Source organism: Camellia sinensis, unplaced genomic scaffold (genome assembly GCF_055761805.1).
Source record: "Camellia sinensis isolate YWXY unplaced genomic scaffold, ASM5576180v1 Unanchor6, whole genome shotgun sequence".
NCBI classification, from domain to species: domain Eukaryota; kingdom Viridiplantae; phylum Streptophyta; class Magnoliopsida; order Ericales; family Theaceae; genus Camellia; species Camellia sinensis.
Genome location: NW_028129474.1, coordinates 12,728,239 through 12,756,201, shown reverse-complemented (window position 1 = coordinate 12,756,201; position 27,963 = coordinate 12,728,239). Strand labels below are relative to the sequence as shown.

Genomic DNA, 27,963 nt, shown 5'->3' with positions numbered 1-27,963 from the left:
CAAGTAGCTTAGTATGTATCAGTATCACATGATCAACGGCAACATCACGTTTGTCAAGTAAAAAACACAAATGTCAAAAAAATCCCATAATTCGCAAGTTGAAATAATATTATGCAACAAAAAAACGTAGGTCCGTCTTTGTAACCACCCGTAGGTTCCTCAAAGGTGCTCCAATCACTGCACCCAAATGTCACACATCTAAACTCACTCAGTTGAAGACACAGAAGTAACACCCTCAAAAAACATAAAAATAAAAATCATCAAGACCAAAATTCATGATCAGTAACTTCGACCCCAGTACGTCCACTTCTTGGCAGGTTTGCCTGAGGCAAAGCACAATACACCTGCACAAAAGTACAGCATAAAACAAATCCTCGTTAGTGGATGTTCCGATAACACAATCAAATTGTAAAATATTCATATAATAGAATCTTACTTTTCTCTTCCCAACGGATAACACTCGTTCCACATTGGTTCCAACTCACCATTGATACCAAACACGTGTCCTACAATACTAGGTGAATGTGGGCACATCTAATAGACATATTACATATGTTCCTATTAAGAAGGCAGTCATCGTGGAAGATAAAATCCATCACCTTAACATGGTGCGTATAAATTCTAGATGATAAATCTTTGCCTTTAAATGCATGCCATGTAAAGCACAATGGATGAATTAAAACTCCATGTGACTGTCCAATGCACCCTACAAAAGCCACAAAACTGTGCCCTTCAACTTCCATATGGTCTTCAGGATGCATGCAGTTATCTTGGGAGATTTTGTTCCACGTGAATATCTGATTTCCTCATGTTCAAACAAATAATGAAGAATGGGAACCCAGCGACCATGTTGGGAGAGCAAAAGAATATGTACAATTGGTCTCTATAAATTGCAATAAGTCAACATCCAAAGATTTTTCCACTCTCTGTGGATAAGTAGGCCTAGACTTTAGCACTAATGCAGGGAAAATGCTTTTAAGTGAAACACAAGGTTTGTGCATATATGGTAAGAGATGAAGGCCTAAAAGATGAAAGCAACCTGAACCTCAAGTATAAAGGTAATCTTTGTTTATCTAGTCATTATGTAGTGTGACTTTTCCAAGGCCAAGAAAAAACTATGACCAGCCATTTTAGTGTTGAACAACTTCAGTGCAACATGACACAGATGCTGATGAAAATCAGATTCACATTATCCATGGACTTATATAGGAGTGTAGAACAATAATTAGAACAACCTTGACCAAGAACAGTAAACGGTACCTTCATCCAGTGCAGGCTGGTCAAATGGAGAACAAAGTGTCTTAGCAGCTCCCATCTCCCCTTTTGTCCGTGCTTTCACATCTTTCTCCACCTCCTAGATCATTGAAAAAAACAAGAACTATCTAACAAAACTTCCAAACCGAAGTAACTGGATAAATTAAAACTGCTTCTCAGACTAATTGCAAAAGGATTAGCAGGTACCTAGCGAAGGTATGTGCCTTAAGTGTCCAAATCAGATTCATCTAACTCTCATGTCCAGGACACGGGAACACAGCAAGATTTTTATATTTCTTAATATACTACTTCGATTGTATAGGGTAAAATGGTATTCACAAGGTGCCATAGAGCATTTCATGCATAATATGAGAGTTTTACAGTCTTATGGTAAAAACTCAGATTACAAAATATGTTTGCTAGGAGAATCTCCAACTAAAATGGAAGATACTTACACACATCTCATACCGTTACCCAAGTGTCAAGTGTACAACACTGGTACGCCATACATGTACAAGAGTCCATGTAACATAGGCTTCCACAATAATCAGGCCTTTATGCAGAAAAAGTATACAGAGAAAGTAAATTGATAAAAGCAGAAACTAAAACCAATGCACAAAATATATGCGTGATATGAAATATTTTTCTAAGAAATTGACCCTCCTAAATAAAATTTTCTTTTATTTATTTTCTAGTTTATTATTTACATAAAAAGGAGTAGAAGAAGAAGACGGTGACGGTGATACCAAAAAATGTAGCAAAGAAAGGGGACTACATGGAACTTGTGGTGTAATGGGTTTAAGAATACTCTATTGTCCAAGAACAGAATGCCCCCTTTCCTCCTCTCCTTTCTTTTATATTGTTCCCCCAGCAACCCTCCAAGGGCCCACTGCTTCCTCTTGGGCTTTGACCTCATTCATGGGCCCTCTATATAGCCCATGGGAGAATAGACTCTGACAGCCCTTTTAACCTGGTTTTACTCGGCTTTGGCCCTCACTAGACCTAACATGGCCGACTTGTCTATCACCATGGATTCAATATGGGCCGCCGACTCGTACTCGGCCAGCCTATGACTCAGTTTCATTTATTCGGCCACCACAATTGCCCCCCGAACACCCAATTGACATCCGTTATTTGGCATGGTCGGCTTCCGTGAATATTTTGACTAAAGACTTTGGAAGTCGGAAATACGGCGCACGCGCGCCTTTTGGTACTGATACGTCAGATCAGACGCAATATGGGGTCATCATTGCTTCCTGCCCCTTCGTAATTTGACGTTCATTTAATGCGATTAAAAATCGCATGTATTGAACTTTGGCTCCTTTGCATTCTTCATACCGTTCTTCCTCCCTCACAAGACTCCTGCGTTTCCAACTTTGCTTCATATCGCTCCTTCGCTTTGCTTCCTCGTTCTGACCTGTAAGTCCCTCCCTCTCTTCCTCTTTTGTTCACATTCCAGTCCCTTTGTGTATTTTTATTTGTGTATCTTCTATTCCGTCTAGAATGGCAACTCATTTGAAAGCTCTCCTTTCTAAGGAGCGAGTAGCCGCCTTCCGTCATTATTTTTCGATCCCCGACGACTTCCATCTATCCCTCGTTGCAGACAGTGTAGTTGATATGGAGAGGGCGGATGCAAACACCATCATCTTCCCTCTCCTGTCAATTACTGAGGGTGGGGTTCGTTTCCTCTTACACCCTTTCCTCAGGACTGTTCTGCGCTACTGGGGTCTCATTCCTTCTCAGCCCAATGTGAATTTTTACCGTATAATCATGGGTTTAGTGGAATTGAACCGCCAACTAGGGCTCAACCTGGGAATTCCAGCAATTCGGCATTGCTATATCATGGCGAAATCAACTGGTCGTCAGGGCCGTTATTTTCTTAGAGCCAAGGACATAGATCACCACTTGGTGACTATGCTTGCTAGCTCTGGAAAAAGAGTCGACAACGTCATGGTCGCCGTTCGAGGCAACTGGGAATTCAGCAAAGGCGAAGATCGCCAAGACCCTGTGCAAAGACGGAAGGGCGAGCCAGGTGGCTAAAAAATAATTCTTAGTCATTCTATTTGGCTCTAAAAGATTACTGACTAGTTTTGTACGCAGGTAACGACTTAAAGAGAGTCCTTCCGTCGGCAGACGAAACCGTTCTTAACCAGGTGAAAACGGCCCTTAGGTACAAAGGGCAGGCCAATCTTCAAGGACAAGGACGCACCGCGCATATTTTGTTAAGATACGACCCAACCTACGCAACCTTTTCGGCGGTAGATCATATGCCCGTGCCGAGAGAAGAATAGCACCTTACAGCACTCATATTCCCCAGCTTTAAGAGCTTAAGGGACGTCGTTCTTAAGGGTTCAGATATCGAAGAGGCTGGACTGGAGGGCCGTTTAGAAAAAGAGAGTTTAGACACGGAAGACGCTAGACAAGGGAGCCATTTGGAAGAACAAGAGTTGAACAGAGAAGTTGAGTTGGCCTTTGAGCAACTCAACCAAGAGGGCAGCGGCCAACCATCTACTTCAGGCTGAGTGGAGATTGCTTCTCCAGAGGATATTTTTTCCGAATTGGAAGACTTGCCTGGGGAAACGGGCGAAGAGTCACTTGCCCAGTTCACCAGAAGAAGAAATGCCGAGAAGATGGTGGCACGGAGGAGAGCCAGTGGTAGCGGGGGGAACCTAGAAACTCTCCCTCCAGCGGCCATTGCAGTAACAACTCAAGAATTGATCGTGGCTGATAAAGTCCCCAATCGTTAGCCAATGGAGACCTCAAGCTCCGAACAAACCGACCAAAGGGGCGAAAAGCGCTCCGCCGAATTCATTGCCGAATCACCAGAAGAATCGATTGATAAACGGCAAAGGTTAGAGGCGTTTTCCCCGAATTCGGCCGAGCCGTTCGTCATCCAGCCAAGTATGAAATGTGCGCCGATTCTGGCCAGCGAGTCAGCCATTAAAGATCCCGCTGTGGCTTTAAGTGTAGCAACGGTGCTTTCACTTCCGTTAGATAAAGCTGCGTTCCGTGCCAAGCCGAACGTCATCTCTATTGCCTTGGCGACGCAGTTAGCTATACTGATAAGTAGCATGCACTGGGGTGAATCTATTCTGCCGTTTTTATGTTTACTAATGTGATTGCTATTATACTTGTTAGGCGACGGGCAGGATAGCAGAGATCAGCCGTTGTTACTACGACGCCATAGAGAGACTCGGCGTGATCTAAGGCCAACTCGAGGATAAAAAAAACAAGGCTACGGCTTCAATGGCCGATTTGAAAACGACGATAGCTAAGGCAGAAACCAAAGCTAAGAGGGCAAAAGAGGAGCGGGCAAAGGCTGCTGCCGAAGAGGAGAAAGCAAGGCACGTCGAGGAGAGGGCTACCAGTATGGACGGTGAGTTGAAGTTGGCCAAGGCAGAGAATGCCAAATTAATGGCCGAGTTGGAGGAGGCAAAGAAGGTCCAAGAGCGTGCGGAGGTGGATGCACCCAAGGCGTTTGATGCCGGCGAGCTTCAAGCCAAAGGATTATATGCCGATGAAGCATTGAAGTTTGAAAACTGAGACTTCAAGCATGGCCGGCTTAAAGCTTTGGCAGCTGCCAAAGTGACTCTTGATTTGCCAATTCCGTACGAGCAGCTGGAGGTTGAACCTCTGGAATCAGACCCAGAGGATTTTGAAGATGTTTGACAATAGTTTGCTTATTTTTGCTGTTTATGTATAGTTGTTTTAGTGTTAATATAGTATTAGTAATGTTTTGAATTTAGGGTTGTTTTCATTGATAAAATGATACTTTGTTCGTATACAGTTTATGAATGAAAAATGCAAGTTCTGAGAAGTGATGTGTGTATGAAAATGAAATTATAGTAATGGTTTATGTGTTTTTGAAATTATAGTAATGGCTTATGGTAATGCTCAAAGCAAAAAACATGCTACGGCGAATGGTCAAGTAGGGCAGTGGAGTAATTGGCCACATATGGATGAGCCGAATAGATGAGAATATCTACCCTTACTCCATTTGAGCATGAGATTTCCGCCAATTACATAACATGGCCTTCATGATCAAGTGGGGCAGCTGAATAATTCAGCCACATATAGATGAGCCGAATAGATGAGAATATCTGCCCTTGCCCCATTTGAGCATGAGATTTCCGCCGATTACATAACATGGCCACCATGATCAAGTGGGGCAGCTGAATAATTCAGTCACATATGGATGAGCCGAATAGATAAGAATATCTACCCGTACCCCATTTGAGCATGAGATTTCTGCCGATTACATAACATGGCCTCCATGATTAAGTGGGGCAGCTGAATAATTCGGCCACATATGGATGAGCCGAATAGATGAGAATATCTGCCCTTACCCCATTTGAGCATGAGATGTAACAACCCTCACTTTACTCTAGTCATGCTTGCATGTATTTACATGATCTTGCCTTGTTAAGTCGCATTTACAAACCTTGATTTGTTTCGCATAAGTGTTGCTTGCATGCCTTGTTCCTTGCTTGGTGTGAGTTTGGCCGAGGTCACCTTAAGCCTAGGTTACACCTTTAAACTTCTTACACCTCGGACCATCTTGGAACCACTTTGGGTGACCTCCACCCTCACCCTGACATGTTGGCCGAGATGTCATTATCTAGGCCGAGGTGTTCATCACCAAGGTTGAGATTTGTATTATCTATGCCGAAATGTTATACCAAAGTGATCTTGTCCTTGGACTGGTGCGACCTAGACCAAGGTGTGGCACATCTAGGCCAAGGTGTGGCACAGCTAGGCCAAGTGTTGTCCTTCCTAACCGAGATCATTGAGACCTTACTTGCCGAAGCTTTGTCCTAGCCGAGATCATTACCCGCCGAAGTGCCCCTGGCACCTTACTTGTTCCTTACACTTTGTCATGCTCTTGTCTTATCAATTTATCACCTTTTTGAGGAGATCCAATCAGCCGTTGCCACGTGTCCCAACAAAGGGTTAAGTCAGCCGGCAGAGTTAGAAATATATCATTTTGTGTCATATCTCTTGCATGGTAGAGAGAGAAGCTCTAGGAAGAGGAGAGGAAGTTGGAGTGAGAGAGCTAGATCCCAAGCTTGATCTTTAGAATTTGAGCTGTTTAATCCGTGTTTTGAAGTTAGAATCTTGATTTACCCTTGTTATTCTTTATGTTAATCCGATTGTATTGCATGATCTAGCATGATTCATGAGTCATGCATTGATTTAAAACTTGCTTTAGAAAGAGAAAATGATGTTCTTATATTCTTGAGATAAAACCATGTTTTGATCCGAAAATTTGTAACAAGTTTTATGTTTTTGTGTTTGTTTCCATGAAATCTTCAAGTATGGATACCCAAGTCCATGTTTTCAAACGCATCTCATGAAAACTCAGATTTCGAATAAAGAAGTTATGAATTTAGCATTCATGCTCTTCGTGTTTTTCAAGAGGGAAACCCAGATTTTCCCAGACTTCATTTCCTTGAATGTGGTCGTCGGGAACACACCTCAGCCAAGAGGTGTGGGACCTCGGCTTAGACCTGGTTAGTACCCAGCATGTTTTCCCAAGATGAAAAGGCAATGTTGTAACTTCCAGCATTTTTGCTTTGTTTTGACTTGATTTTATAAGAAATGCCGAGATCCTTTCCTGTCATGTAAAGTTTGTTTTAAGGAGGCATTTCATACCCATCTTTGAGCATCTCTTCCTGTCTTCTTGAAATGCATTCAATAGAATTTATTATGTGCTTGTAGGCCTTGGATCCTTGCTTGTAATTCCTACACCCGAAGAACTATGTGAGTGGTATTTTTAATAAAGCTATGTTATAATGTTTTGATAAAAGCTTTGCTTTGCTTTGTTTTGGAAAAGTATTTAATCAAGCATGAATGATTGTCCCTAGTTTTGTATCTAGTATTATCTTTGTTTTAATGACATTCTGAGAAAGTCCTTAGTGCCAGGGGACTATAATGCAACTGCACCCTTGTTTTGGAAGTCCTTAGTGTCAGGGGACTATAATGCAACTGCACCCTTGTTTTGCCACTGACGGTTTTCCGCGTAGGTTTGTTTGTCCGGAATGTCATCCTTTGGTATTATGTAGATGTTATTAACATCCAAGAAGCTTTGAAAGATTTGATAGATGAATGTGATTCATCCCTTTGATTTGTAAAGTTATGATATGTATTGTTTTGGAAAAGATTTCAGATATCATTCATTCAAACCTTTATTACTTATACCATTCACTGAGTATCCAAGCTCACCCTCTCTATATATATATGTAGGTAACGAGCAAGAAGGCGGCGACGCCTAGATGATTATTTGCAACTTGTTTTGGATTCGCATTTTTGTAGCATCTTGAAGATCATGCTTCTTGGCTTGTAGTTTACTTCTTTTGTTTATGTCGGCTTGAGAAGCCTTTTGATCAAAGATGTATTTTGTACTTTATTTTAATTGTATTCAAGTTGTTAGACCTTGATAAATTGTATGTCAGTTCATTTAATCTATGCACAGCTCTTATGGACTAATTAGATTTAAATTTATTGCTTCCGCATATGTAGGCCCCATATGTATACTCTGATTGTGTGTGAACCTTTGTAAGCTGGCCTTTGGTAATCTTAGATTCTGGCAATGACGACACCATTCTACTAGGGGCGGAATGGGGTCATGACATGAGATCTCCGCCAATTGCATAACATGGCTCCTATGATCAAGTGGGGCAGCTGAATAATTCGGCCACAAATGGATGAGCCGAATAAATGAGAATATCTGCCCTTGCCCCATTTGAGCATGAGATTTTCGCCGATCACATAAAATGGCCTCCATGATCAAGTGGGGCAGCTGAATAATTCGGCCACACATGGATAAGCCGAATAGATAAGAATATCTGCCTTTATTTGAGTATGAGATCTCCGCCGATTGCATAACATGGCTCCTATGATCAAGTGGGGCAGCTGAATAATTCGGCCACATATGGATGAGTCGAATAGATGAGAATATCTGCCCTTGCCCCATTTGAGCATTGGATTTTAGCCGATTACCAGTGGCGACTGCGATCGCATCGTTAGCGGTGCATGTTGCAAATTAATGAAGGAGGCGTAATTAAGTAGCCCTTACGCAGCCCACAAAAGGGGTATCCCGCCACTGTGAGCAGCGAGTCAAGTGGAAGAGACAAAAGCATCTGCGCAGTTATTAGTGTGAGCGTATGTCTAGCAGATTATTTTTCAACAGTAAAGGCGAGGGAAAAAGTTTAGCAAAGCTAGATGCGGAAATGGATCGTGGAGCAGCTTCCCGAGCGAGTACTATAGTGTCAAAGGAACGGGGGACACGACATTCACCCCGTCAACGAAGTAGGTCTCCAAGGAGGAGTGAAATGGAGAAATCGCCCAGAGGCGGGGCACAACAAAAAGGGAACGACAGGGCGGCAAGTGCATGAGCATCCGTTCGGCAGGACCCAAGTAGATTGCCACGCCCTCTAAGTTTTGCTGTCTTTATTGGCAACAAGCCCATGACTGGAGCAGACTCGATCATTCACGATCCCAATGTGGCAATGGACTTTACTCGTCAAATATTTCCACCCGAAGTACAACAGTCTATAAACGGGCGGAGTGACTATAAGGTGTTTAGAGACGGTGTCCATGGGTCGATCAAGGGACTCTATTGTGCAAACGAGAGCGATATGCAGTTGCAGGCCGCTCAAAAAGAAATTGTGCATAAGGATGAGCAAATTCGAGATTTGGAACGTCACGCTGAGAAGGCGGAGAGCGAAATGCGCAAAGCTAGGGCTGCCAAGAAGTTGCCCGCGGGGTCGGCAAATATGGCTGTCACCAATAGAGTAAACTAGCGACTGATAGACCATGCTATAGCCGATCGGGATATGGCCGCCATGTTTGCCACAGAGGCCATACGATCCTACGCGTATGAGGAAGGCTTCTTTGACAGTCAAAAAGTCAGTATCGAGAAAACCAAGGAGAAGCTGGCCAATGATCTTTGTCGCTGCGAGAAGCGTGGTTTCAAACACGGATGGCTTAAGGCTCTTTGGGCCGCGAGTATTGACTCGGCGTCGCCCCTGTACCAAAGTAACGAATTTCCATTTGAAGCAGCGCCCCGCGAGAAAACTGCCGATGAAAAGGAGGTGAACAATGGGGAGGTCGTGGCTATCCCTCCCAGAGTGCAATAGTTTAGTATTGTGTTTTTCTTGTAATTTAGTGTCTGTTGCCGTTTGTTCTAATAAAACTCAAATTACTTTAATGCTTATTGTGTTTGTTTCTTTCATACAATGTGATGTCGCTTGTATGACTTTTATACTTAATTCGAAAAAATCAAATCCTGACCATGACATGGCATTCTGCCAGTTACGGTGCGCCAATTGTGCTTTCAACTTGGCTCAGGGCTCAGACTCATTCGGCTGATTGTGACTTGCACGAAGGGCGTTCTAAATTTGGACTCTCTCGTAATGGCCAGTTGTGCCAAGCACAAAAGGCGCTCCGAATTCGAAGGCTTATTCGGCCGATCGTGACTTGCACGAGGGGCGCTCCGAATTCGGAGTCTTTTTATGATGGTCAATTGTGCCAAGCACAAAGGGCACTCCGAATTCGGAGGCTTATTCGGCCAATCGTGACTTGCACGAGGGGCGCTCCGAATTCGGAGTCTTGTAATGGCCAATTGTGCCAAGCACAAAGTTCACTCCAAATTCGAAGGCTTATTCAGCCGATCGTGACTTGCACGAGGGGGTGCACCGAATTTGGAGTCTTTTGTAATGGCCAATTGTGCCAAGCAAAAAAGGCGCTCTGAATTCGGAGGCTTATTCGGTTAATCATTAGAGTAAACCAAGCAAATATGAGCCATGAAGATTCATTGATGAACTGTGAAGATACATTTGCGGAAAGGAAACTGAGTCACTACATCATAACAAAAAGCTGGTTTCGATGCCGTTTAATGGTAGAATTTGCGCAGGTGAGTTGCGTTCATGGTCGAGGAAGCTTCTTGCCCGCCATGTCCAAGAGTCGATATGCTCCTGCCCTAGCAATTGAGCCAACTTGGTAAGGACCGTTCCAGTTGGAGCCTAGTTTGCCGTCTGCCGGATTTTTGGTGGCAGGAAGCACCTTCTTGAGAACCAATTCCCCTGGGGTGTAACGGTGTTGCTGCACGCGCTAGTTGTACAATTTGGCGAGCTGTTGCTGGTATCGTGCCATATGCACAAGAGCTCGATCACGACACTCTTCAATTAGATTGAGGTCTAAGGCCAACATCATATCATTTTGCCCCATGTCAAAGGCCTTTGATCTTAGAGTAGGCAAGCCGATTTCAAGAGGAATAATGGCCTCTGTACCAAAACACAAGGTGAATGGTGTTTCGCCGATAGGTCGCCTTGGCATGGTGCAATGAGCCCACAATACACTAGGCAGTTCTTCAACCCACTTCCCTTTGGCCTTTTCTAAGCGCTTCTTGATTCCGTCCAGGATCACTCTATTGGTGGCCTCAACCTGGTCATTGCTCTGCGGGTAAGCTGGTGAGGAGAAGTACGGCCATATACCATATGTGCCGCACAATTTGCGATAGACGCCGCAATCAAATTGGGTGCCGTTGTCGGAAATAAGAGCTCACAGTATGCCAAATCGTGTTATAATGTTCCTCCACACAAAGCGTTTCACGTCTATGTCTCGGATATGTGTCAATGGTTCCGCCTCAACCCACTTCGGGAAGTAATCCGTTGCAACAATCAAGAACCATTTACTCCCTAGTGCTCTTGGGAGTGGTCCGATGATGTCCAGTCCCCATTGGGCAAAAGGCCAAGGGCTAGTGACGGCATTCAATTCTTCCACGAGCAAATGAGTCAAGTAGGAGAATTCTTGGCATTATTCGCACTTCTTTACGTAATTCTCTACATCAGTTCGCATGGTGGGCTAATAATACCACTGGGTTATGGCTCAATAGGCCAATGAACGTCCTCCAGAATGGCCGCCGCAATTGCCCTCATGTATCTCGGCTAAAAAATCCTCCACTAGGTCTGGATGTACACACTCCAAATACGACCCTAAGAGAGACTTCTTGTAGAGCTTTCCATTGGGATCCAAATAGTAGCGTAGGGCTTTGTTTCGTTGCTTATGGGCCTCTTTCTTATCTGTTGGAAGCCGTTTCGAGGATAAAAATGCGGCAATGGGGTCCATCCAACTCGGCCCCAAATCAATGACATTGACACTGGTGGATTCAAGGTGGCTGATACTTGGCTGGGGAACGAATCCCATCTCAATGCTTCGTTTGATTTCCGAATTTATGGCAGAAGCCAAGCAGGCGAGAGCATTAGCATGGGTATTTTGATCGCGGGTAATCTGATTTAGCTCGTGGAAATCGAACTGTATGAGCAGTGAATTTTCCGTCTTTACGTAAGTTGCCATTCGGTCGTTCTTAGTTGCATACTCCCCCTTCAATTGATTGATGACCAGCTTTAAATCGCAGAAGACTTATAATCACTTGGTGCCCAGGCGAAGCACGTTACGGAGGCCGACTAGCAAAGCCTCGTACTCAACCTTGTTATTTGATGCATCGAAACCAAGTTTTACCGCTTGCTCAATTATTGCGCCCTCAGGGGTCATAATCATAACTCCCGCCCCGCTACCACGTTGGTTAGATGAACCATCGTAGTTCATCTGCCAAATATCCCCAACATACATTCGCCACTCCTGTTGGGGTTGGAAGGCTGGTTGTGCCGATTCAAAGTCAACATGACAACCAGTTAACTCGGCAACGAAGCTAGCCAAAATCTGACCTTTGATAGCCGTCCTGGGAGAAAATTGGATGTCATACTGACCGAGTTCTAAAGCCCATTTCGAAACACGCCCTGATGATTCCGCGCTGCGAAGTACTATTCAGAGAGGATAGTCCATCAGCACAGTTATTGTATGGGCTTGGAAATAGTGCATTAACTTTCTGGCGGCCACCACAAGGGCCAGAATCATCTTTTTCGGCGATAGGTACCGTGTCTCGACATCCACCATTGCCTTGCTAACATAGAAAATGAGCCTTTGCTCACCTAGCTCTTCTTTCAACAATACGGCGCTGACCGCCCGATCCGATACCGCAAGATACAGGATGAGTGGGTTATCCGGCGATGGAGTTGTTAAAAGCGGGTATCGAACAGAGATAAGCTTTCAATCCATTGAGGGCAAATTGGCATTCGAGGGTCCAATGAAATGCCTTTCCTTGCCAGAGGGTGTGAAAAAACGGTTGACACCGGTCTAAAGAACGGCTGATGAATTTGTTGCGAGCTGCGGCCATTCCCATTAACTTCTGCACTTCTTTGGCCAATTGAGGTGAGCCGAGTTCCATGATTGCCATAACTTGCTTCGGGTTGGCCTCAATTCCATGATGGTTCACAATATAGCCAAGGAATGTACCAGATCCAATGCCGAATGTACACTTTGAGGAATTAAGTTTCATCCTGTATTTCTGGAGAATATCAAAGGTTATGGACAAGTCGGCCAAGTGGGTATGCTTTTCTTTGGACTTTACCACCATGTCATCGATATACACTTCCATGGTATGGCCGAATTGCTCTTTAAACATGGTAGTGACAAGCCTCTGGTAAGTTGCTCTGGCATTCTTCAGACCCAAGGGCATGACTTTATAACAATAAGTGCCCCTCAGGGTGAGGAATGTCGTTTTTTCTTGGTCTTCAGGATGCATGGCGATTGGGTGATAACCCCTGTATGCGTCCAGGAAGCTCATACGTTGATAATAGGCAGTTGCGTCGACTAGTTGGTCGATTCTGGAGAAACAATCCGTGGGGCAGGCTTTATTCATGTCCGTGAAATCCATGTAGATATGCCAAGATCTATTTTTCTTCCTAACAACAACTATATTGGATAGTCAGGTGGGGTAATTCACTTCGCAGATTGCACCAGCCTCTAGAAGTTTGTCGACTTTGGTAACGACAGCCAAAGTATTTTCAGCTGCGATCGGCAGCTCTTCTGAACGACGGGCTTAGCCTTTAGGTCTACATTCAAACGGTGTTGTGCCACACTAGGATCTACGCCCGACATCTCGTAAGGCGTCCAGGCAAATACATCAATATTGCCGAGTACGAATGAAATCAACTCTTGTCGGTCATTGGCATTGAGACGTGTGTCGATCAGGAAGAACTTATCTGGTCCATTTGCAAGTCCAATCCGATCAAGATCCTCGGTGGCCTTATCGGCGGGAGGTTTCCCGACGTCCTCGAGGCTTTCTCGGTCCGAAATTTCGATTGAATTTACTTCCATCTCCTTTAGCTTTTTGACTGAAGCTGTAAGGTAGCACTCCTTTGCCGACTTCTGAGAGTCGCGAATCTACTCAATGCCATGTTGTGTTGGGAAGTGAAATAACTGATGGTAAGTACTTGGTATGGCCTGCATTGCGTGCAACCAAGTTCTCCCCATGATCAAGTTGTATGGTGATGGAAATTTTACAACTAGAAACTCCACGTCGAGTGTCCCAGTGCCCGCACGCACTGCAACCCTAACCTTGCCCAGAGGGTATTCGGGATTCGTGTCGAAGCCGAACAAGGGGTATTCTGCCGGTAAGAGGTCTAATGCTGTGAAGCCGAGTTTAAGAAACGTCTTGTAGTACATTATCTCTGATGTGCTCCCCTGGTCAATCAGAATGCGTTCAACAACAAATTTGTTGACGCGTAACTCAATGACGAGAGGGTCATCATAGGGAAGAATCAACCCTTCGAGATTTGTGTCGTTGAAGCTAATCTTGCCAGTCGGGTGAGGCCGTTTGGCTGGTGTGAGCGGCTTGGACGGGTATGGTTGAGATTGCTGAGACTGAATCACATGGACGCTATTCGGCGATGGAAAACTATAAATCATATGAATTACTCCCAGTGGTGGTGACTCCGAGCGCAGGGCTACTGCGTTGGGTGCATTGACCTTACGTGGGAGGAATTGAACCAATCGGCCATCCTGCACCAGCTCTTCGAGATGATCTTTCAAGGCATAGCACCTGTCGATTTCATGTCCATGGTCCTTGTGGTAGACACATCACCAATCTCTTCGTCTTGCGTCGAGGGCCCAATCATCTTGGTCGGCCACTTAAAGAAGGGAGGGTGCTGAACTTTGGGGAGTATTTTGCTGATCGGCTCGATCAACTCGGTAAATTTCTTGTCAGACCGCCTGGGGCGCCTGCTCTCCACCTGATATTGCTCGCTCGATCGGCATGGATGATGGTCCCTCGATCGGCGGCTGTCTGGGAGACTTTCTCGTTTTGGCCTGCTTCGTGGCTCAAGTCTCCTTTGTGGCAGGACTACACTTATCGGTTGTACCAGGGTGGGTGCCGCCGTTTCCATGACCTTCTGACCTACTTTGACGCGGAGGGCATCATACTCCATTTTGCAATACTCCTCAACCTTCTTCATTAAAGCCCACAGAGTTTTAGGTGGTCGCCTTGTCAGTAAGCTCCAAAGCAGACTGTCAGGGTGTAAACCCATCTTGAAGGCAGTGATGGCCATGGAATCATTGCAGGCATCGTCAACCAGGTTGAAACATTCCCAATAACACGCCGAATACTCACGGAGGGTTTCTTCCGGCTTGATTTGCATCGCCCAGAGTGAGTCGGCTCACTTAAGCTAAATCTCATTGGTGATGCATCTCGCACGGAAGGATTTTTGGAGTTGATGAAAACTTTTAACCAAGGTCAGTTCGAGTTTATAATACCACCGGACTGCCAATGGACCCAAGCTGCTTGGGAACATGCGACACATAAGCACCTCATCGTCAGCGTGCAACGTCATTGGCTGCTTGTAATGGCGAATGTGATCCGTAGGATCTGATTTACCATCATACAACGTAAACGTCGGTGCCTTGAATTTTTTAGACAGGATGGCCCTTGCAATTCGTCGTGCGAAAGCATTATGTCTATCTTCCCCGTTTGAACCGTCACCTTTTCCTTGTCTGTGTCGCACATATGAACTCCCTTCAGATGAGCTGGAAGCGCCAATACACTCCTTTTTTCTAGGTTCTTGGGTTGATGAGTCGGAGGCGGTGCTACTATCGTGTCTCCAGTGTCGACATTGTGGATTATCTTTCTTCTGTTCCGGCGACCGACCTCACTCGTGATGCGGTGTGGTCTACTGAGATTTGGCTAACTCCAGGGCTAGTTCTTTACATAATCGTTCGTTGTTAGCCGCCATCTCTTCTAGTTGTCGTTCATTTCGTTTTGCCTGGTCCATTATCGTCTGCATGGTTTCTTGCATTGAGGTTGAAGGTGAAGACTAAGTTACTGGGTCGAAGTTCAAAGCTCTTCGTGCGGTGATGTTCTCCGAACCAAGTATGGTTCTTGGTGTAACATCATCAGCCACCAATGGAGGATCATCTATTACGTTTGTCATGAACGCACTCGAGTATTCCCACAGATGGTGCCAATTATGGTGTAATGGGTTTAGGAATACTCTTGTCCAAGAACATAATGCCCCCTTTCCTCTCCCTCTCCTTTCTTTTATATTGTTTCCCCAGCGACCTTCCAAGGGCCCACTGCTTCCTCTTGGGCTTTGACCTCATTCATGGGCCCTCTATATAGCCCATGGGAGAATCGGCTCTGACGGCCCTTTTAACCTGGTTTTACTCGGCTTTGGCCCTCACTAGACCTGACATGGCCGACTTGTCTGTGACCATGGATTCAGTATGGGCCGCCGACTCGTACTCAGCCAGCCTATGACTCAGTTTCATTTATTCGGCCACCACAAAACTGTTTAAAGATTACATATGAACATCCATCAAAACCATTTTCTTCTTTTCCAATTATTTTATTTAATGGGCTACGTTGCCTATCAGAAGTCTCATTACCAAAATAAAGTACATACAGCATTGTAAAAACAAACAGCATACCTCTTCATCACACCAAGGAGCCAATATCATTTTTTTATGGCTCAGTGCTTCCATGAACTCATCCCAAGTTTTTGCAACCTGAATGCAGGTATCTCGTTTTTGTTTGGCGACATCAAACAGGCTTTGGTGAATATTAGCTAGCATATCTTTTACTTGTTCAACCAAACTGGCCATCGGAATATCGATTTTAGTTGAATTATCACGGCGAACAGCACGTACCTACATAAAAGCAAAAATAAACGATCAAGTACAAAAAAGTAAATGAAATTAATACCATAGAGAGACAAGCAGAAGCCACTAAAAAACTGAATGAATAGAGGAGGTATGACAACAAATTTGTTTACCTGATTATTGGAAAGATCTTTTGGCCCTATTTCAATCCTTAGAGGAACACCTTTCATTTCCCAATGTGAATACTTCCAACCAGGTGAATAGTTATCCCTGAAGTCTGCTTCAGCACGGAAACCTGATTCAGTCAATGTTTTCACAGTTGCATCACAGGCATCAAAGATCCCTTTAGTATCAGCATCTTTGTAAGGCACCGGAATCACAATAACTTGGATAGCTGCTACTTTTGGAGGCAGTACCAAGCCTTTATTGTCCCCATGAACCATCACCATCACTCCAACCTGTATTTAGAGAGAGAGAGAGATCTGTAAATCCTAATTGACAAAGCAAAACTTCATCAAATTTATCAGGAAAAACAATTCCTTAAAAAAAATAACAGGAAACCATAAAAGAAATCAAGTATACTACGGATACATAACAGAGGTAATAGAGTACTCTAGCTTAGGCCTAGAAGAAACAACAAAGGGACTTAAAGCCTTCGACATCAAGACTGAGACACCATCCAGTTACCCAACTAATCTGGCTGCAATCGCTGGATCATCCAAGACATGTGGGCCACTTGTACCAAAAAAGGTATAGCAAAGAGTGGCCTGAGTGTCACCTAGCCTGCAAGACTACCTGATGCAATCCATAACACACTGAAGGAAAAGCAAATTCAAAGATGCAAGGAATCACGGAATTTGGCTCGCATTCAAGACTAAAACCACATGGAAACTTGCATAATATGATTTTGAAGCATTTTAAGCCCTATTTATGTTTTATTTGATTTTTTCCGTTTTGGTTCAGCTTTATAGAGTTTTTAAATGTTTTTAAAATTAGTGGTAATTTGTAGAATTTTTGGATGTGGGTTGGTGGGTTGACCATGGGTCGTATTGTGGGTCAAGTTATTTAATTACTTTTATTTATAGGTCTTAAATAAGTTTTACAAATCAAAATAATTTCATAGTTTCCTTTTTGGCTTTAGTAGATTCCTTTTTGGTTCAAATTGATTAAGGAAGTCTCCTAATTCTATATCAAGCTATGTGTTGCTTCTATTCAATAATGATCAGATTTTTACATAATTTCCCAGAGATTTGAACCTTTTTAGGGTTTGTGTGATGCAACCCAAACCCTGCGTGTGGTGCGTGAGGGATTTTAGAAGTGATTTCTAGTTTTCTTCATCTTCTTCCTTTTAGTTCTATTACTGTTCACAAAGTACTATTTGCAGCCCATAAACAGTATCTATTTTGCCACCAAATTCTTTTCTCCTTAAGCCCAATCCTTTCACAACCAAGCCCTAAACAACCCTACGTATTATTTCACTAAACCTAACCCTAAATTAGCTTAAACTTGCTTCAAACCTGTGTGTGCTGCATCAGTTTTGGTATCAAAGCTAAAGGTTTCACCAAGATGTTCTTTCAAAGTGGGAATCCCATATGCACAATATGTCTACACCATAAGAAAGAAGTTCCGGATTTTGAAGGAAGAGATGACGCCTCCGGAATCCAGGTGTGAAGCCTAGACTTTTTCTTGTTCTTTCTTCCTTCTTTTCTGCATAAATTCAGCATAGTTACTGTACCCCAATCACTATTCACAGTCCCACAACAGCCCCAAAATTCATATCTTTGATTGAAAAAGCCCCATCCCTTTGGTGCACCTTTCGAAACCCTAAATTTCCACGTTGTCCTACGACCCAAACTCCAAACTCCCATTTTCTTACGAGCAATGCTATGCATCACCTGTTTCTCACCACCTATGTGTATGCTTATAATTGGTACCTAGTTTGAAAATAATCAAGACAAATAATAATAATGCCATATAAGTGATGATATAATCCAGTACCTAGATACAATATAAAATAATTCACACTGGGATGTTCCTAAAAAGTACACGCACCTACATAAACAACTATACTAGCTCACATGAGTTAAAGAATGTCCACTTATGCTTATCCAAAGTCTATCGTTTATGATTTAAAGCAGATTATGGCGCAAGACAGAGCTGGGTAGTAAATACAGACATGTCTAGTCAACCCCAAGTCTATGTAGAGCTTAATATAATTTCAAAGTCAAGTTACCTCTTATACTAAACTTACTCTTATTGGAAAAAATAAACCCACGTAAAGCTCTTATACCACTTGCTGGGGAAAAAAATATTCCCGTGTGCCAGTGGAAGCATATGCCTAAAATAAATTTGCACAAACACAAAAGAAAAAATATGCAACTTGGCACTTTTACTGCCATTTCAAGAGAAAATCAGGTCCATTATTGGTTGGGCAACATTACCATATACCAGACAACAATGCTTTTTTAGCAAATGACTCATTCCCCCCAGTTTATCTCCATCCGTTCTTCCGGGAAATTTCTTATATACCAAGACACTAGAAAGAAGAAGAAGAATTATATTTTTAACATGTAAATAGCTTCCATTCTATCAAGAAATTTCATAACTATTTGCATCCACCCCTTTCAATCCTTTCAAGTTTCACCAAATGAGATTAATGTCTTTTAAAGTGTGCTGTCAATGTTCTGCACCAAATTTGTAAAGAATACCTCAATCTGTATACTCATTTCCCTGGTAAGGCGCCAATTCTTGGCTTGGCTCCACATCATCCTCAACTTGGCTCACTAATTAGCAAATGTTATGAAAGGATATGCTAAGATAAGAGAATGCATTTCAACTTAACTTTATTTTATTCCTAGGATGCCCCTCTACAAAATAACTATAACAGAACAGTAACATGAGCAAGGCAAACTTTCAGAGGAAATGTTTGCTCCAAAAATAGCACATTCGTAATTAAAGATTTTGCAGGCACCTATTAAAATCCATTACACCCAAAAATATTGTCCAGCAGAAATACAAAGCACCACAAATCAAAGTTAAGATCTGTGAGAATACAAGTTACGGAACCAGATCAACATAAGCATGCCTCGAGACTGCAAAACCATGACCTTCACACACTAAAATGTTGCCAATAATATGTAACTTCAATCATAATGAAGCTCTTTTTCTTTTTTTTATTGGGTGTGTGTTTCTTTTTGTACAATAAGAACGTAATTCTATTCATCAATTGTAGTATATGATAAGCAGAGATAACGACTAAAGAACTACATCAAGCTAAACAAAAATGCAGAATTTCAACAATTCAAAGTCCCAAAATCCAAGTCTCATACTATTTTAATAGTTTTATATTGTGACAAATCATTAAGTTGCAATTGAATTGCATCAGTGCAACTGGTTAGTTACTGAATTAAATGGTCAACAAGTGGTTTACCATGGAGTGGACTAAATTGCATCGGTGAAACCAAATTGGAACCATGAAGTGGATTCCAATAATAACCTAATGCATAAATTCCAAGGACTTCTCAAAACACTTATTATTTCAATAAGAAAAAAACAACAAAGAAATTCTAGGCTTGCACAAGACATCAACATCCAACTAAAAGAAAGGGAGGCAGGGTACCTTTCTAAATCTATATTTTTTTTATTTTTTATTTTTCCTGATAAATCTATATTAGTAGAATGAAATACATAGAGAAAAGTTGAGAAGGGTTTTCCAAGTTAGAATTACTCATGAATATTTCATGTTAAAAACAAATGAACTAACCAAACACCATATGTGACCAAATGTAGAACTTTTAAGGAAGTTCTCTGCGAAATATTGAACTAATTAGAAAATATTACAAAAATCATAGGCAAATGTAAACCGATCAGTGTGAAACCTAAGACCTGCAACCAACAACTAACCAAACTCGCACAGTGATGGGCAGTAACCAAATATTTTCTTTAAGAACCAAACTATTTTAATCCTGCACAGAGAGAACGAAGTATTACAGGGACAAACTGGATTATTCATTGCACACTCCGCAATAACAGAAGTTACCCATGACTCTACCATCAGAATTAACTATTAAGTGATGTTGTCTTCATATTCTAAGCCAGACAATAAAGAATAGTTGAATATCACATTTTAGTGTATTAACATAAAACATTCGAATACCTAGGAAAATGCAGTATATTATGCAGTACACATACTACAGAGAAATCTAATTTTAGTTTTCTGACAACAATATATCTCAAACAAATAAGAGAGAGCATAATTGTTTTACCGTTCTAGTACTGTATGCCCAGGAATTCTGCCAGACCATAGTCTTTTCACCTTTCTCATTTTCAAAATTTATCTCAAACATTTTTGCAAAATTTTGGCCCAAACAATGTGAAGTTGCACCTTGGATACCACGACCAGTGTTCGGAATAAAAGCCTGTCGAACATTACACATACACATTAATAAAACAGTCCAACCATTTAAAACTAAAGCACAATTAGAGGAAAATTGTTGAGAGATAGATGAAGGCTAGATCGCTTAGGTGTACATATTAGCTACCTCAACACTAGTTGTATAAAGTCCACCAGCAAACTTCTCATGTTCACTTTTCTTGCCCTTTATAACAGGAATAGCCAAGTATTCTTCATATATGCATCTATATAGTTCCAAGATCTCAAGAACCTGAAAAAGACCAACAGTCACAACAGCCACAAAAACACAGCTTACAAAAAATAATAATGTGTCCAGATTTTTTATGCAAATCACTTTCTTTCTTTTTTTTAAAGTAAGATTGACACATGAAAACAAGAAAGGAAATGATGCTTGGCAAGTAGTTCAATTAGTCTAGTACAACAAACCAAAGCCTTGACTAATCTAATGTCTTAAAGATTGCATTTAATAGCATTTTTCCTTCATAATGTCTCCAAAGTTCTTAAAATAGTGTCAATGTCCATGTATGAACATTGCTAACTGTTTCCACCATTATCAAGATCAAAAAAGAATGTTTAGAAGTGTGACCATTTAGGGGATTCTACGATCCAAGGCAACCAAAAAAAAAAACACACAACAGCTTTAGGCTGGAACAAATGCACAACAGGACAAATGCCCTGAACAGTTAGCACACTGAGCTCTAGTGAAAGATGTAGGATGAGAAGTATCAAGATCTAAATTAAGTGTATTAGCTAATAGTTATATCAGAAAGCAGAGAAAATGTTTTCCAGAGATGAACTAAAACAGAAGCCATCTCTAATGTAAATACATTAATACCTAATCTGAATAAACTAATATAAGGTAAGTCCTTATCCTGACTGAAAATCTGGAAGACCAGACAAATAGATAGAAAGAAAGAAAAAATCCATTTTACTGTCAAAGAATATATATAAAATACACAACTATTCCACGTATAAAATCTAGAGACCCTAGTTTACCAAAATTCAAAATTCAATACCTCTTTATCTGCCTCCTCCTTTGTGGCAAATGCTGTATGCCCCTCCTGCCAAAGAAACTCACGACTCCTACAATCACACAAGGAGAGTTATTGCAAACCAGAAAATAACTAAAAACTAGTTTCTAGACAGTAGGAGACTTCAAGTAGTAACCAATAATGTTATATACAAGGGCCGGCCCATTTGATATCATTTTCATTATTTCGTTTTGTTTTTGGTTCTCATTTTTTGTATTCTTAGATATAAAAATGATAAAAAGTTTGGAAACAATCAACTTTATTTTGTTGCAACTTTTTTTTTTTTTTTTTGTGTGTGAACTTGACTTCTTGAGAACCCAATAAATAATTTCAAAATATTTACTTAAAATTGGATGTTTTCACATAACAGTTTCCAAAAACAGATCCACCAAACACATTATCTGTATCATTTTCGTTTTTTCTGTTTTTGACAATAAAAAAGAGTTTCAAAATGGGTACCAAAACCCCCCAAAATTGTCATCAATATACGAACTCCTAAGAATGGATTAAATGGAGTGTTCCTCAGAAGCAAAAAGCATGACTAATTTACCAATAATCGAAATTGGAAGTATTACAAACATTATGGACTTCAAGAGATTAACCATAGAATAAATGTCAAAATTAAAAGGAAAAAAAACAACTTAATAGGCAAAGGTCATTCTGATAAAAACATTGATAAATGTGCAAAAGCATGATAAAAACAGTTCAATGGCAAAAAAGCTCCTATGCAAAATGATTGAGCAATGCTCAAAAGCATTGCAGCCATGATAACCAGATTTCAAACAACCACAGTTCCACACATTTAGAATTGAACGGGCTTTCTTTACCTAAAGTTATTCCCAGAGTCTAAAGTTGCAAGACTTCTACAACTGCTAGAGAACCCAAAATATCTAGTTAACAAGATAAAAGATCAAACAATAGATCCATTAAAATCTACCTGATAAATGGAGTTGGATTGCTGAACTCCCATCGAACAACATTGCACCACTGGTTAAGTTTCAAAGGTAAGTCGCGGTGTCCTCTTATCCACTTAGAATAATAGGGATACATGACAGTTTCACTTGTAGGACGAATTGCAATTGGCACATCCAAATCAGATTGTCCTGATTTTGTGACCCAAGCAACCTGATAAAGTTCATCATCTTAGATTCATTATATAGAGGAACTTACTAGTATGCAAGAAAAGAAGAATAAATCTACAAAATCTGATGTTCACTATTAAACTACCAGCCTAACTACAAAAGATTGTCAGAGACAAAATGTGCAACATATATGTTATGTCTGACACTGACACTTCTAATAAGGTAATGTTTTATGTCCGACACTGACACGCACAACACTCACTCAAACCACCCCACCCCCTGTGCAGCCAAAAAGGAAAAAGAACAAGAAGAGGAACAAATAGAACACAATGCAATAATATTTCACAAGACATCAAAACATCCATTACAAAAACATATCTTACAAGTTGTAGACACTAAATTTATTTGGGCCTTAATCCTCAAAACCAAATATAGGACTGACACCAGTCAGAATAACTGTTTTGGTCCTGGAAATGCCAATTATTTAGGTCCAGGAGGGTAATAATAGACACCTTAAGAAAAAAAACTTCCACCAAGCACCCCACAGTTAGCATTCTTGTTTGCAGAGTTTGATTCCTTTGAGGAACTTTTTTGATGACAACATGAAATTAATGAAGCACAGTAAGGCATGACAATGTTCATCCACTTGTTAACCAGGGCATGATTGGTATTCATTCAAACTCCCTTCCCCCAAAATTAAGAAAGAAAGAAAGAGAGAAAATAGCATTTATTTTAAGGGTAACTAGTTATTCTGAGAAAGAGTAATGTGACAGCAGTTTGTTTGTTAACTTTTCAGGAATTTGCAGCAAAATATTGCTTTCACTGTGTACCCGCATCCAGGAAGTAGTAAGTGCTAACAATAAAATCATACTGTAATTTGTTCAAGCTTGTCCTTACAGCAACAGGTGAGCCCATGTTGGTTGTTGCCCTCCAACTCACCCAGCTTTGAAACTTATTTCTGATTATTTTTTTAAGAAAACAGGTTGGTATGCCCTGGGCATAGACATTTATTAGAGCCTTATAGAACACTAGAATTACCTTAATAACACATTCTCAATGCTGCCATTATTTTTGTTAATACATGCACTCTGCAATGTTGTTTAATTGATGCTATTTTTTGGGGGGAAATAAATTATAAGGGAAAAACAAACGAACAAAAGTTTCAGACGAGATATTCAGATGACTTTTAAATAAGCAGATTTTCCCTTGTATTCACATTCAAAGTTCAGTTAAATACAACCATGCCAAAAGCAATTGAAATCTCACCTCAGGAGCAAAACCCTCTATGTGATCCTTTTCCTTTTGTAAAACACCAGGGGATACAAAAAGAGGGAAGTAGCAGTTCTTGATCTTCATCTTCTTAATTTCTGCATCAAAGAAGGCCTGCACATTGACATTGCTCGAGCAATCAACCATATAAACTCTGAATCGATAAGATATTTACAATCTGGATAAAACTTTTAACAAATGCATCAGAATGTTTAATAAGTGATAGGGACAACAATCAGTAGCTACTAGCTAGATATGAATAAGGGGGCATGGAATACATATGGCCCTGACATCCATAGATGTCAACTGGAATGAACCCACAGAGTGTGAACAAGTAATCTTCCCCACCACCTTTCCACTCCTGCCCCCCACAAGAACAGAGATTGTCTTCATGTGCTTTGAAAGACATAGAGATATGATCTGCACTAGAATAATTACGATAGCCCCACCGGGAGAACACATTCACTACTGCGCATTGAAGCGAAAACCAGAATAGGCAACATATCTCCTTTCACAGCAATTACATTCACGTCAATTACCTCAGTTAAAAATGAAAAAAAATATATATATCATCAATCAGTAGCTAAACCAGCAATCGCCATGACATTAAAGTATCCCCATGCTGGTGGGCAAGAAATTATACGACTACGTCAAAAGTTCAACACTTGCAACGACGTCGATGACGCAAACAGGACTAAAAAATACATATGTGTAATCTCACAAACCTAAACCACCAACCAGAATAAGTAACTTGTATCCTTTACAACAATCACATTCACATCAGTTATTTCAGCTAAAATAAATAAAAATCATCGATCTGTAGTAACCAGGAATGGCCATGACATTCAGTATCCCTGCGCAGGAGGGGAAAAAATGACAATGCCAAAAGTTCAACACTTACTTGCATGATCTCCCAAATAGACATTGTCCATGGTCGCAGGATATAGCAACCAGATATGTCATAATACTCGATTAGTTCACCACTGACAACAACCTGGAAAGACAAAATATAGATGAGAAAAAAATTAAGAGCCCTCTTAACCATAATCCATTGTGCAAAAGAAACTAGCAAGAAGAGGACTAGGACACAAAATGCATGATTGATGTGTGCTACTGAATGCACACCAAGGACAGAACAGCATGCACAGAAATGTATCCATTTTGTCAAGGTTTATTTATTTTATTTTTTGCAGCAACAAAATAAAACTGTAGTAGAGAACTGGTAATGAGTGTCTCTTTCTATGCATTAATAAAATTTCTACACCAGCAAAAGCTCCCACAATATTTACGGAGATAAAATAGTATATTATAATCTTCTTCTTTTTTTTAACTAACTAGTATATTATAATCTAGAACAAGGATTTTACAGCAGTAGTGGGGAACACTACATTCCATCTTACTTTGCATTACAATGAAAAAGAAAAACTCTTACAAAACAAAAAAACATATAAACTTGATCTATACCCATCGACCACGGCAAGCTTTGTCAATGCACACTAAGGCTCTGTTTGGTTCATGGATTTGGATCCCTTTCGAAATCCCTCTCCAAATCCTTGAACCAACCACACCCTAAAGGATCTGATAAGCACCAAACATCACATAATGAGGTCCAAAAAATCTAAACAAGCAGCATCTTCGTATCTGCTCTACACAAAATTAGAGGTCCAAAAACTTTTATGTTCAAACACTCAGCATTGAGACTGGCAATCAAGTCCCAACATTACACTTTCATAATTACCTTTAATATTGGTAGCATCTTTCAGTTCCTCCAAATGTTAAAATTTTAATGTTATTTTCTCTGTGGCAATTTCACTTTTCAACTCCACAAACTCTCTATCTCCACCCACTTTGCTTTCCATATTTAGGGACGGACATGTACTTAAAACCCTCCGCATTACAATTTTTTTTTTTTTTTGCAAGTAATTTTATTACCAAAAAGCATGGATGTACAATGAAGCACAAAACACAACCCCAAAAGGAACACAAAGGCACAGCCAATGCAAGCCAAAACCTCCTTCCTATGAGGAAACACACCAAACTAGTCTAGAAAGAAAAGCTTAGCCAAAAGAAGTGAAGCCATGTAACCCAATAGGCTAAGAACAACAATCCAAAAGCTAGAACTAGTAGATTTCTATATATTCAGTATATTAAAAGATTATGCAAAGTTTTACACACACACACACAAACAAAAAAAGAGAGAGGGCTTTACAAAAAGAGGTATTACACAAGGTGTTCAAAACTTAGAGCCATTATCACACGGCATATTTTTCCATCTGCAACAACAGCATATTCAGAATTCCAAATACTTGCAGTAGCTTGATGATTGTACAACCCTAAACGTTTCATCTCCTTTTCCAGAAGTTAGTCGACTTGCAGTAGCGTGATAATTGTACATTCCACTTTAATGGTATGTGCATCATACCTTTTTTTATTGATAAAAACATTTCATATACTAAAATATATGGACCATTTTTAATATGTATGTACAATCATCAAGCAACTCGAAGTCACCATACATTCTACTTTTGAATGACATTTCATATAATATGAAGCAGTATGGACGATAAAAAAAATTAGTGTCAACAGGTGGATTCTACAAAGAAATAATGTTCTTGATAGAAAACTAGAAAGTCTGATTTTGACACATTCAACATATATATATATATATATATCCCAAACCAAGAAAAGAATACAAGCTAGTTCGGTAGTCACTCACATAATCTACCTACTCTTCCAAGGAAAACACGTGAACTAGTTTCTTTTCTAGCAGCAAAGCAGCTCGTATTAGTAAAAGAATAGACAGTTGAGTTGAATAAGGTAATACGAGAAAATAAAATACTGATAATGAAATAACACAACCAATAGAATATTCACAGATGATCAGACATTCGAAGCATACCTCAGAATACCACTCCCCAAAGTTGTCATCCTTCTTAGCAGAGAGGCCTAGGCCGGTCTCTTTTTTCACTTCCTTTTTTTTTCCTTCTGATAATTTCAACAAAAACAGGTTTTAGAATAACGCATAGGGACCATATACTTGTCCATGTATGTTCATATATATATATATACGAATGTGTATGTGTGTGTGTGTGTGTGGAGAAAGACAGTATGCTAGTAGATTGATATAAAGCATCGATACTCACTATTGGTTGCTTTAGCACTGGAATTCTTGGCCTCCTCACCAGCCATATTGCCACCTTAATTCAAAAGTGCAACAACTTAGTTATATGGAAAAAATCAAACTGAGGGAACAATAGCAGCAACAGCACACGATGTATTCCATTGTATTGTATAGCAATCGTCATGCGTCAATAAAGTTAACAAGGCTCACCCATTCATCTATCCACAACACCCAACCTGAAATCGCTCTCAAGTCTCAACTCATAAATGAAAACACATCGTATAAGGGTTTTTTGTTTTTTTCTTTTTAGCCTTGAATTTATTATACTTTAAATATACAAAAAAAATAATTAATTTCATTACTCTGGTCTTGTATTAACCTTATCCAACTAACTTCGTAGTCCCGGGGGGGGGAATAATAAAAAAAAAAAAAAAGAAGAACTGTACGGTCCGTCATGTTATAGTCGGGAAAGGAACACGAGGGAGAGAGCGTCGTCAAATCGTGTAAAGGGAGAAGATAAGAGCCACTTACAAATTTATTACAGGATTAAGAATTTTGTGGTTTATTACAGAGAAAAAACAATTGAAGAAACAAAACGACAACAAAGAGAGCAAAATCTGTTTACCAATCTGCCGAATCCTTTCTCTCTCTCCCAAGTTATGCACGCTGCTGCGCTCACACAGCGGGGAAGAGAGAAGCGCCTCAGCCTGACCTAGAAACATGAAACAACAGCGGACTTTTGTTAAGCATTTTTTTTTTTTTTTCCGGCTGCGGTTTGACAATTTAATTCTGACTTTT

General features: G+C 40.7%; 1 protein-coding gene across 2 annotated transcripts; it reads right to left on the bottom strand.

Moving 5' to 3' along the window:
- Positions 1-49: 49 nt before the first annotated feature.
- On the bottom strand, positions 50-27,963 carry LOC114256977 (Class II aaRS and biotin synthetases superfamily protein). Of its 2 annotated transcripts, none has more exons than XM_028196692.2 (13): positions 27,791-27,963; positions 27,188-27,241; positions 26,944-27,029; positions 24,946-25,038; positions 24,042-24,158; positions 22,631-22,818; positions 21,679-21,745; positions 20,790-20,912; positions 20,514-20,666; positions 16,422-16,706; positions 16,078-16,296; positions 1,261-1,354; positions 50-344 (listed from the first exon to the last, which is right to left on the bottom strand). In XM_028196692.2, the coding sequence occupies exons 1-13, from the start codon at positions 27,885-27,887 to the stop codon at positions 280-282; spliced, it is 1,641 nt and encodes a 546-aa protein (XP_028052493.2). In that variant the 5' UTR covers positions 27,888-27,963; the 3' UTR covers positions 50-279. The 2 variants fall into 2 exon arrangements, with proteins under 2 accessions (XP_028052493.2, XP_082768950.1); XM_082912824.1 differs by lacking the exon at positions 27,791-27,963 and adding an exon at positions 27,376-27,528.